The 12608-nt window shown below is 50.0% G+C and overlaps 1 protein-coding gene across 4 annotated transcripts in view; it reads left to right on the top strand.

Annotated features, from left to right (window-relative positions):
- Window positions 1-3850: 3850 nt before the first annotated feature.
- The window catches only part of LOC135919846 (negative elongation factor B-like), a 46416-nt gene continuing 37658 nt past the window's right edge, over window positions 3851-12608 (top strand). For 2 of the 4 annotated variants that reach the window (XR_010570072.2, XR_010570071.2), the window contains exon 1: window positions 10290-11112. Coding sequence is in view for 2 of the 4 variants with exons in the window: in XM_065453803.2 (XP_065309875.1) it covers window positions 10783-11112 (330 nt within the window). In the remaining 2 variants the exon portion in view is untranslated. Of the gene's footprint in view, window positions 4084-10289; window positions 11113-12608 lie in introns of those variants that run through there. The other 2 variants (XM_065453806.1, XM_065453803.2) reach the window with 2 other exon arrangements.

The raw sequence follows: 12608 nt of genomic DNA, 5'->3' as shown, positions 1-12608 counted from the left end.
CGAGATCAGGCAAGAATTCTTAAGCGACCTGTTGTTTGCAAGAGACAGTTAATATATCTTGCTTTTTTTCTGAGTGGGTAATTTTTAAGGGGCAATGCACCTGTTATCGTGAAGTTCGTATGCACCCACAGACATCTGTGCATTCGAATAGACAATGCTTGACACACGATACCGTAAGCGCTATTCGTGGCATGTGTCAGTGAGGTTTACTGCACCAAAGCATGCAGTTGCTCTCCAAGCTGCAGACCTGTCGCATTTGTCCCACCATCATGTGAAACAATTCTCGGTAGGTGAACACATGCGTGTGCTCATGTATAGCTCAACCTGCTCAACACTATTATGGTGCTGTGATAATGTTTTGATCTCTATGGCTGGATGCCCTTGCAGTCTTTGAGCCGGATCGTTAGATATGCCTGTGCCTCCTCCCACCTTGCAATTTCATTGGCTGCATCAATTTTTGTAATGCTTTTATTACTTAAAGAGTTGACCCCCAGCCCCCATCGCTTACTTTATCAAAGCGGGGAGTGAACACGATAACCGCTTGGTTTAATGCCTGATTTTGCTGCTTTGCTTGCTTCTGTCACCTGTTTGTGCATATTCTTATTTTGTAACACTGCGATTTGACGTTTGGGGTTACCAAATTTGGTACCTTTGCAACGTCCCAAATCTTGAGATGGCGCTGTAAGCACAAAATACTGATGCTTAATATTGAGCTTGCAAACTAAAACCTTGCAGGGTCGCAGGCATTGCTAGCTATTGGTTTTTGTCCCATCGGCTCTGACTCATTGTAGCGGATGGACTAGAGAAAGCGGAATGCTTCACATAAGGCACACATCTTTGATATTGCAAGCTTGTATCTCAGGGTTCCCGCAAAATATATTTTTATGCGATTAGCGTTCTTTGGATATTGCACGCACTTTCCGGGTTGTTTGTCACTGGATAGCCTGGGGTTTAATTGGGTACATCGTCGAGCTGCTGTGCTGAGGGAACCATGTTCGAAGAGAACCGTTGTTCCACCTTGGACCGCTCTTAAAAAATTAGATTATCGGGTTTTACGTGTCAGAACCACTCTCTGATTATGAGGCACGCCGTAGAGGAGGACTCCGGAAATTTAGATCGCCTGGGGATCTTTAACGTGCACCTAAATCTAAGTACACGGGTGTTTTGGCATTTCGCCCATATCGAAATGCGGCTGCCGGGATTCGATTCCGCGACCTCGTGCTCAGCAGCCCAACACCATATCCACTGAGCAACCACGGCGGGTTGTTGGACCGCTCTTCAGTGAACCTCTTTGATGCCAGCTTGGTCTTCTTTCAGGCCAACTTTGGTCAATGCTGCTTGTGCCCGCAAGCAACAGCAGTGGCTTGAAAAGGGCGAAGCGCTGACTGTGATAGCAAGGTTCAGCGTTGCACTTGGAAGTTTTGGGATACTGCTCGAACTGTACGCATGTCCGACAAACGCAGACGTGACGTATGCCGGTGTTCCAAAATTTCTGGCACTCTTAAGAGCGACAACGCAGCGTGTGGGGATGACATCGCTCAGGTGCCACTGAGCTGCCTGTAAAGAGTGGCGCCCGTGAAATCAGATCGCTTTGAGATGGCGAGCACAAATATTGTTTTGCACTATTAATATTTAATAGCGCGAGAAGATTTAAGATAAAAGGCATGTGGTGCGAACAATAATTCATGAGATTTGTTTGCGGGGTGCCTTCTTAAAATTCTGAGGAATAATCTAGTCCAGAACGCAAAACGTGCTATGAGCAACTTTAGTGATGTAATAGTGTATCAATATAATCTGCATATACGGCATGGATAAGCACATAGCATACATATACTTAAATATAGGCGAAGCCTCACGGCAATGGCGATGGCAATATTATGATGGAGTGCCAATATAATTGCTATTAATTGTCAGTGTAATTGCTATAACCGAAACTGAGCTTGTTGTAATGAAGCAGGCACAAAGGATTACACGCAAAAAAAAAAAAAACAGTGTGGAAAAGTCCCCAGCATAACCATTCACACACACAAAAAAAAATTGGATGGACTATGAGTCATATGCAGCTGTGTTTAAACGAACTATGGCAATAGCTAAAGAGGAACGAAAAGAATGGACTGCATTAATTTTTGTCAAAACTAGAAGATCGGCGTGCTTTGGGTTTTTACGGGGTGAAAAAGCTTTTCAACAGTCCGTGTGCTCACATTGTGTTGTTCTATCTCCCAAAGAAGCAGCTGATTCGCTAGATGATATCGCGAAGGGACTTGAAGCACAGTTTTCTTCACAGTGTCCTAGATTAAGGAGATTTGAAAGTTCAACATCGGATTTTGTAGAAGTTACAATGATGGAATTATCCGATGTCAACTGCACATCAATCAGCTTCCTGGAATTACAATTGCTATGATCAAACTATTCTTTATCTCATTCCCCAATGAACTTTTGAATGTATTTAACCGTTCACTACAACATATATGGATTTCGAACTCTTGGGAAAATAGCAGAAATTGTGCTTTTACTTAAAAATCTAAACCTTGTATATGTATTCGACAACATGCGGCCAATTTCCTGTACATCGCATCTGGTCAAAATAACCGAAAAAGTAATCAGTGTTCGGCTAGATGTTTTTGCTTCTCGGGGCGTTCTGTGCTCAAGACGAATAAGATGTACATCTGAATGTTCAATATGGTCGGCTCATGTTGACTTAGAAAGCCGAATTGGACTCGCAAGACAATTAGGAGATGTCTTGGCGTTAGTAAGTTATTTCAAGAACTTATGACAGTGTCGAAACATGGAATTTTAATTTCTATATTAGCAAGCTGTGCTGTTCCAAACTATATAGTTGCCTGGGTACAAGAGTTCCTTTCTGGTAGACAATGCTTTTGTTTCGAGGATGGGGCGACATCGGGTGCATATAAACAAATGAGAGGCGTGTTATAGGAACCAGTTGTTTCTCTGCTTTTGTTTAATATTTTGTTATCTTCTGTCCCAGCTAACCAGGACGTGAAAGTTCATCTCTACGCCAATGACGTTTCATTTTTCTCCCCGTCGCGGGACATCAATACGTTAAATCAAATTTTGCAATCATAGTTGTCTGAACTAAAGTCCTGGCTGGACGGACTGTCTTGGGAGGGAGAACTTCAGGCCAACATCATCCACACGAATATTCGAGGGAAGTTGCGAGTCTCTCAAAGCATAGTATGTGTCAGACTTGCGCAATTTGTTGCAGACCACAACGTAGTAGGCATTGCACAAAAGATGCACATGCGCTAAAAAAAGGAAGCTCTGCGTCGACAACCAAAAAGTACTGCGCGCACTTTCCGGGATGCACCCGAACCTAGGTTCCCTCCTCAGTTATTCCTAATCGAATACTTGGGCTTTCTCGGCCTTTAATCAAACGTTTTCCAATATGTCCTAAGTTTTTCCGTCAAGGATCAAATGAGTACGCATACGCCGGGAACTATGTTTTGATGCGAAAGCGTCAAGTGGTCCATTGGACGGAAAAGGCGGTGTGTAGTTTGTAGCAGCGAAACGGCAGGTAAATTGCCGTTGGCTGCGAGGCCCCGTCACGAGCACGCCTCGACGTAGTAGAGCGGGATAAAGGGAACACCTGCTGCTGCGATAGCGCGCCAGGTGCTGCATGAGGGGAGAGGGCATCGTCGCCACGCCTCGTAACCCTTAAAGCCCCTAAATAAAATGAAGGCAGCGCCATCTTTTGAAGATGGCCGCCATCCTCCTCCCCTGCGCTTTTCCTCGACGGTCGGCCCCCTCATTGGCCGGACACCGTCACGTGCTTGCGCGCGTTTCGTTTTATTGCTTGTTTTTTTGCTCCCGCCAACGTCGCGGTGCCGAACATTGCGAGTGGAGTACGCAGGCGCCGCGTTTCGCGCCTCCTTTGTGTTCTTGTAGGGTAGCTCTGTGTTCGCGATGCCTTGTCGCTGTGTCTTCAGGTGCAGCACACGTGTAACTGACTGCAAGCGACTCTTCCAGATTCCACCTGCCAAGCGAGACACGGCGCGGGGGAAGGTATGGCTTCAAAGAATCAGCCGGGCTGACGTCAACCCAACGCAATGGTCCCGGGTCTGCGAGGTAAGCGAGCGGTTCTTTGCTCGTCACTAATCTCGCATGCTGCCACTTGCTGTATGCGGCTTCTTTAGTTTTTCGCTATCGTATGTGCCGCATGTTCGCGCGGCGTTTATTTGCAACTTTCGTGCCCGACTTTAACCAAAAGTCGTCTTCGAACGCACGCGCTTTTTTGTCGGCTCAGTCTTACATATTATGGCATTGTCTTTGTTTGACCTGCAAGTATGTGAACAGCACCTTTTGGGTCTATCGCCGTACGTTACGAAGCGGTGACGGTACGTATGCCAAAAAACTCAGTGCCCTTCCACTCTGTGAAGAAGGATGACCAGCGAAGCTGTGTATGTGCGCCCCTTAATGACGAACTACACTGCACCTCCGCCGCGGGTCAGCCCGGCATTGCTCTATCTTCGGGATCGGCTCACGTATAGGGAGTGCTTAACGCCTGCTTCACCTTCGCCGCGGGTCGGCCCAGCCATTGCACTATCTTCGGCATCGTCCCATTTATGGGGAGTGCTTAACAGCTGCTTCACCTCCTCTACGGGTCGGCCCGGCATGGCACTGTCTTCCAGATCGGCCCACGTATGAGGAGTGCTTAACGCCTGCTTCATCTCCGCCGCGTCGGCCCGGCATGGCACTATCTTCCAGATCGGCCCACGTATGGGGAGTGCTTAACGCCTGCTTCACCTCCATCGCGGGTCAGCCCGGCATTGCACTATCTTTGGGATCGGCCCTCGTATGGGAAGTGCTTAACGCCTGCTTCACCTCCACCACGGGTCGGCCCTGCATGACGCTATCTTCCAGACCGGCCAACGTATGGGGAGTGCTTAACGCCTGCTTCACCTCCGCCGCAGGTCGGCCCGGCATTGCACTATGTCCGGGGTCAGGCCACGTGTGGGGAGTTTCTTGCTTACCGCGCCAACGACACGAAAATATCCTTGGACGGTAGAGGTAGACAGCTTCGTTGTAAAAGGGACGCTTAGCTCTGGAAAGACGCTTTTGAGTTGTATTGGAATGTAGAAACAGCGTAGGAGAAGTGGTGCACGTGACGTAAGTACATCTGATTGATGTCACGTCTTCTGCCAAACGCTCGTACGCATGGATGAAAAGAAATATTGGCTCCACATTTCAAATAACTGGGCATCATTATTGTAACAGCGTGCTCCTCTACTTTATATTAATGTCAGATCGCGTCTTGCGGGTGCATTCATTCAGTCATCCAATATATTCGAAAACAAACAATCTCTCTCTCGAAAAAAAAAAAATAAACATACTGCTGGTAACGCTATCCACATTGCAAGGCCCTCGATTCTAGGGCAAGGTAATTCCCGCTTGACTTTGTCAGTGGCCAGGACAAGCTTGAATCGCTTTTTACTCTGCATCTATTTTGATAAGATAGTGGATAGAACACGCAGCGCAGAATTTCTCGCGCCCGCGCAGAACGCATGCATGCGGCGATATGACCCGCAGTAGCAGCCTTGCACGCGCCTGTGAGGTGACTGCTTCCGCGCTTCTCCAGACCGCACGCTCACAAAAAAAAAAGAAAATGTGTCGAGCTGCGTAAGGTACACCCTGCAAGCGACATAAGCCAGTTGTGCCTCATTATTAGTGGGGTCGCTTCCGCCGACTGATCGGTAGCTCACTATAGTCAGTGAAAACGTTAAGAGAACTGCGTATATACCGCTGGTCGAGCATTCGCTCTCGCAGCCTGGTCATAATGCTAACGGCCTGCTGTGTACGTCGGCCGCTGGCAGACGAGGGACTGAATCTGCGGAAGCGTGAAGGCGACGGCGGTAAATCGGCTAACGCCGAGGCCGCGCTCGGCGTAGTTTAGTGTCTCACCGCTAGTAGTTGAGCCAACCAAGGGCAACGGCATTCGGACGTCCTCTCTCGACGTTTCGGCAGCCAGTCGCAATGTAAAATAAGATCCCTATCAAAATACGGCCTCGAAAGCGCGAGCGATACGTAGCGACAGCGTTTGATTCGGAGATGGTCTGCTAGTTCAGCACCACGTAGAGGGAGCCACGGTCGACAGGAGAGAGAGTGAACGCCGGCGCAGGAGGAGGAAGAAAGGAGATGGCGCTACTTTTACATCATTTAGGGGTGTTAGTATAGCTGTCACTTTGGCGTGTTGGTAAACTTAATGATGGAAAAACGCTGCGAAAACGGAGACTTTGGAAGAACACAGGACAAAGCGCTGCTAGCAACTGGAAATTTTATTTAGGTAAGGAGTTCTTGTATACACAAGGAATGTATGTCACCGCGAAGCCACTGTCGTTGAAAACCAGAATGCAACGAGAGATATTGAGGCACGAGTGGCCTTCAATCACAACGAACGCACGTTTACAACCCCCCTTTTAAATCTAAGTCACAAAGGCCTCTGCCAATTTTTAAACATAAAAGCTGTACTTCAGGTGGGAACGGTGACGCTCGGTTCTACCAAGATGTGACTGGGATCTTGCAGGCGTCGACAGCGATCAACGTGGTGATGGTGGCCACTCCCCGAGAGGGGGAGTAACCTTCCTTCTCGCTCTCGGCGCAAGCTCTCGCCTGTGTATTGGCCTTTTTCACGCAGATCCCGTGGGCACTGGCATGTTTGATCACGTGGTGATGCGTCCATTGCTAGCCTCAGCTGCCTCCGTTGCCTCTTTGTTTACAATGGATATATACGTACATGACCCCCGGTGCGGCTCTGCAAACCTCTGTTTCGGCGGATATGGTAGACGGTGACTGGGTGGACGACACGCGAATCTTTGATTACAGCTTCAAAGGACATGTAGGCGCTTTCAGAGCTCATTACGCTTTGTCGAAACGGAGCGAGCAGCGTATACGGTGCTTGTAATAAAAGGGGCCCGGGCTGAAAATTTATTACAAACTATTGTAACTTTCCTCTTATGAATTTAGTCGGCATGAGTGTGTTTCCTTCTTCTTTCTTTATATAGCGAATACTTTTAAGCAGCGGTTGGTCACGTTTCTGAATCGGCAAAGTTCCTCGAACGTTCACTGTCTGACTGTTTAGTTTCTGCCTGATAGCTCGCGAGTGCGCTCAGTTGCAATATATTTGTTCTTGCTGGACACAAGGCTTGTGACGTATGTGTTCTGTTCGGTGCCATAACTTATAGCAAATACATATTATCGCTAGCCACTCGCTTGCTGTGTGGACTGGCCTTTACGATACGTTCAGCTCCGAACATTATTGTGCTGTTGGTTTAGTAGCCGTCACACATGCTTCGGCGCATTAATTGAACGCCCGCTTAGTTATTCTTGTACGTTGGCGATAGAGTGGGCGTAAGTTCGCGTGTGAGTTGGGATGGATTTGTGTAGATAACGTGAGAGAAACTTGCTATATGTCAAGAAGCGGCACTACTTCCTTTGTCACCGTATAACGAGCGCTATATTCACTGGTGCAGACGTTCCGGGGTTGAAGTCCTTTACTAGGAGGTTAGCGCTACAACGCTGGAGGGTGAGTGCTTTGTTTTTAATTCTCGAGGGAAACCGTGTATCGCGAAGAGCTGGCAACACAGGCAGTTTTTACGTAGCAGCGGTCTGTGAACTTGGGGACACAGATTCATTACATTTCTTAACATGCCACTCACAATCTTTGCAGCCACCAACTGCAAATGTCTTCACCCCACCACTCCATATTTCGCAGCATGAATGAAACGAAAACCTAGTTGCGTTTTCGACAGCTGATTGGGTGGAAGAGATACTGGTTGCGTATCCGTGCGCTTTCGCTGAGGCAACGGGCGGCGCGCCGCCGAAAGCGCCATCTCGTTTCTCTAGAGCAAACTGCTTAGCGAAAAGGTCCAGTAAGTGCGTCTCGGTAAGGCCAAATCGAAACGCGTCAAGCACCTCAACGCGCTCGCTTGTCCGCGAGGAGTTAATAACTCGAAGGAGGGCTCAGCGGCCTTCAATTGGGCATTAATGCTTTCGTATTGTAAACTCGGAAGTGCATAGGTGTACTCGATTTTTTTCCTTTTTTTTGCTGCTTTTAGACGCCCTACCTGGATATTCAGATCGCGATCGGCAAGAATTTTCTAAGAACGCTTTCAAACCATACCGTGTACTCGCCGCGTCCACGTTCATTCTACGCTTCTGTTTTATCCTAATTCGTTATGAACCAAGTCGTCCGATAATTTTTTGCTACAACTACAGCGCAGCTACGTTTTGCACAGAGCGTACAAGCACAATATTATCGTCATAACGTCCGAGCCTCCAGGGTAATCGAACGAAGCCACGCACGATGAAAAGCGATTTCTGCCGGTTGTGCCGTTGATCTCCGTGCTTGCCGAAAAAGATTCATAAGCGTAGAGAGAGCGAGAGCGAGAGAGAGAGCGTCTAACAAGGCAACGAGAGCGTGACGAGCATTGCGAGAGGAGGAGGGGGTTGTCGCGTCCAGTTGAAGGATATCGATAGTTGTTTTCTTTGTTGCCGAAGCGCCGGAGTAACCGACTCTCTCGCGTCAGCGCGTTGGTATAACGTCTACGAGTAAACATACGCGAACTTTTCCACTAGGCCTCGTGGTGGCGCTAGTGATAACGGAGTTTACGGAGCGGCAGCGTCACCATACGAGCGCGCGAGGTTGATTTGGCTGCGACACAGGACACGCTCTCGGAGGCTATATTTTGAGCTACTTGGTTTATGCCTAAGGGGATAAACGGGGCTGCTATTCTGTGCATTGTCAAATTCTTTAATGGCGGCATTCTGATCGAGTCATTAAATCGGAGCTGACCAGATCGCAAATTGGACAATATTGTGCAATTAGAGAATGTCCACCACAGTAAGAAACACGAGACATTGTCTGCTTCCCTCTGCACATTGCACACTCTCTCTCTCTGCTCTGCCCAGACTTCAAACTTGCCTTAGCTACCGTTCCGTCGTATTGCAGCCGTCATTGGTTTCAGCGGTGAAGGAGGAGGAGGATAGGAAATCAAGAGAGAAGGCAGGGATGTTAACCAGAAATGCGTCTGGTTGCCTACCCTACTCTGGGGGACGGGAAAGAGGGAATAGAGGGATGAGATAGAGAGAGGTAGGGGGGGGGAGGAAAGCAGCGGTGAGTTCGCGCAAGCATGCGGAGGGCCTGCGCAAGCCGAAGGCGTTCAGATAGGCCAGTTGCCCTCAAGAAAGGCAACATTGAAGTGCCTCGCAAGCTGAAGTGCGTTGCGAAAGGCGCATTTATTCGGATATATGAAATGTTTTGGTGTCAGGTTTGTCTGTAGGCAGCGAGCTAACCGCAAAAGCCCCCTTTGGGAATTTTCGTGCCATGGTAACGATCCGCGCAAGCGATCGCTGGAAACGCTCCATAGAGACACCATGTGTGTGTGTGTGTGTGTGTGTGTGTGTGTGTGTGTGTGAGAGAGAGAGAGAGAGAGAGAGAAGAGCTTTATTGAATTGGGGAAAGGGGGATAGGGGATTAGGAACTTGATGGGTGGCGCCCCAAGTCCAGGGCTCCACTGGCTTCTCCGCTAGCCGAACGTGACCAAGAAGAGCCTTCTGCACCTTCGGATGTGAGCTGGCAAGTCGTGCCTCCCATTGCTCCAGTGTGTTGGTTAAATTATACCTAACTAAGTAGGCATTTAAATTGGGCGGTCTATTTCGGCATCCCCATGAGATGTGGTACAAAGACGGTGGCGAGTCGCTACACCACGGACAGGCACGCCCGTACATTGAAACTCTTCGTCCACGGAGCTGGCAGTCTAATGGTATCTTCGACTGGTCGCTTCCATCCCCCGAAGCAGAGTCGGGCAGATCCGGCGTTCCCCGAGCTCAGAGGTAGAGGACGAGCGCGCAAGCCGAACGTGCGACTCGCTCTCGCAGGAGGCAATGGAAGATGCTAAACCACGTGACTACTACCAACGTCTGATGCTTCGCTTATCGAAAGCTCCCGGCGCTGCCGGGAAAACCAACGGACGCGTCGACGGGACGAGCGTTCGTCGCAGTGGCCTAGGTTGCCTAGGTTACGGTGGGCCGTCGCCAACAGCAGCGACGCGGCTCTGCGATGATGTTTCAATTTCGACGACTGCTCCGACGACAGGGCTCGGAGCGCCTCAGAGCCATAGAGAAAGAAATTCAGAGCGTTCGAAGATGGAGGAGAGCAATCGAGAAGAACCAGCCGAACGCAGGGCGTGCACCCTCTTTCAACCAGCCGAAGACAACGCCGCTCGCGAGAGCGCTCCAGAGCGCTCAGAAACGACCAGTCGAAGATGGCATCAGTCACGCACGTGCGAACAAGCCACCGGGTCTGCACGAGACGCAGGCTCTCAGCGTCGCGAGAACTCTGCTCAGCCACTTTGCGACAGCGTTTCACCGTTTCTAACGCTCGTGCGCCGTCCATCGCATCGCGCGTTCCTCGGTGCTCGTTTTCTTCCCGCTCGACGTCACCCATTTTCGCGTCGCGCTTGGTGTGCGTTTGAAGCTGCACATGGTCGAACGTTCCGGTGGAGGCCAGACGCCGAAGCCTGTGTGACTAGACGCGAGGTCGACCACGTCGCGGCTATGTAGTTAGACCGCTTCTATAGAAGTACGGGATCCTCGCATAAACAGCCTCTTCAGCCGTGCTTCCAGTGCCGCGCGGACCAAAGCTAGGCTTCTCGACAGCGAAGGACGAAGAGGGTGACTGTGCCAAGAAGCTGTCGCCGAGTTCTACGCGTCCCCACCTCCACTGGTTCACCCGCCTTCTACAGCTCCTATTGGATATAACATACCAGGATGAATTTTTCGTCTTCGTCCATGGCCGGTCTCAAGGAAGTTGGCCTTCCAGGTCGGGAGGCTCTCCGCGAAGCCTTGACCAACTGTACAGATCCGCTGCGAGCAATAGAAGAGTTCCAAGAGGAGAATGCGATCCTCTTGCCTTCTTTGCGCCCTATGTTATCGCTGCTAGACATCCACGGCGTCCGGCGACTGGACTTCCACACATCCTTGCGGGATAAACTCAAGGGACATCTCATGCGGCAGATCGAGACCCTGGCCAAGCAAGAAGGCCACGAGAAGGAGAGGAAGCTCAAGAATATGCTGGAGAGAAGCTTCCCATACATCAAGGTACGAGGGCAACATGCAATGTTCCGTCTCTGTGTTGAACGTATAGGGAGAGTAATACACCTTTTCACTGGTACTGTTTCCGGGCTGATGGAAGTCAAGCTGCATCGAAAAATTAGAGCCCAGTCCAAGCACAAGGGTGCGCGATCGGTTTACGGGGTTCGGAGCCAGGTGTGCTTGGTAATGACGGGCACAGCGGCGCTTGATTCGCGGTACATCAGTGTTGACTCGAGCATTCTCGCATGTGTCTGTGCAACGCAGGCGTATTGTACTGCTTTCACATGCAGACATTCAATTTGATAAGAAGTCAGTCTGCCGAGAAGTCTCCAGCGCGATCGGGACGCCAAAATCCCGGTACCAGGTGCCACTTTCGACTGCGATTGAGCCCGATCGTGATAAAAATTCTTGATCGCAATTGGCTCCCTTCCGTAGCTTGGGCAAAGGAGCAATTGCGTTCAGGAAATTCGATTCCTGTTGCGCTCGATATCGCTATCGAAAGTGGCACCAGCATAAGAGATGAGTCGAAAGTATTAGCCGGACGTGCTCAAAAATACCTGTAATATCGCCACTCTTGGGGGATGCTTTCTCGGGCGATCACCTTCGGAGATGCTTTCGTGAGATCTCGCGTACTATATTACATCAGGCGCGTTTAGGTCAGACGCGTCGACGTCTAAGGACGGCGTTCCTGGCATAACGCCGAGCACGCAATCTTCAGCACCGTGCAAAGAACGCGGTCGCGAGTTGATGCCGAGCGCTATGGGTACCCTGCACAATACGCAGGCCTGTACGACTCTCTCATTGATCACACCGGTGGTGCCGACGCCAGCCCTTACGAGGCGTTGCTAGGGCTGCGATGAAGAGGCATTATGCGATGAAATGACTCCAAACGGCAACAGACGCTTGTCCGAGTGGGCAGTTTAAAGCTCAAGACGCTCAAGATTCGGAACGTTCGCGCTGCTGCTGCGCTGGAGCGCGACCCCTCCACGCGCCGAGCGTTCGCAAGCGTCGTCACAATTGGGAATCGCGTCCCTCCATAATTCCGCTCGCTAGGCTGCGCGTTCTGTCGCTGCTGTCAACTTAGTAGACGTTGAGCATAAGAAGGTCCCTCCTATAGTCGTGCAAAATCTTGCGAAAGCGTATGTCCGAAAGTGATCACCTGTGAATACCGACCCCTGCACTGATATCGGTGCGGGGGTGCAGGACTCAATTTGTGCTATGTAAATGAGCGTTTCGATGGCAGTTGCCATCGACTTGTGTCACTGGACTTCCCCGAAAATTGGAACGCAGTCACTTACATAACTCAAAGAGCGAAATGATAAAAGAAATTCACAGCAAAGCTGTTAAGGGGTAGTTCTCCCAGAATCGTGTCCGTGTGTAAGCACAAAAATATTGCTACGGAACAGTATTTGCTATCACGAAGAGGCGAGCAGTGTGAAGACGACGACGACGATTAGAGGCTAGCGCGGGTTGTGGCCTCTTGGCCAAGCGCGGCGTATTTC

Source organism: Dermacentor albipictus, chromosome 9 (assembly GCF_038994185.2).
Source record: "Dermacentor albipictus isolate Rhodes 1998 colony chromosome 9, USDA_Dalb.pri_finalv2, whole genome shotgun sequence".
NCBI classification, from domain to species: Eukaryota; Metazoa; Arthropoda; class Arachnida; order Ixodida; family Ixodidae; genus Dermacentor; species Dermacentor albipictus.
This window is presented reverse-complemented; position numbering and strand designations above follow the sequence as displayed.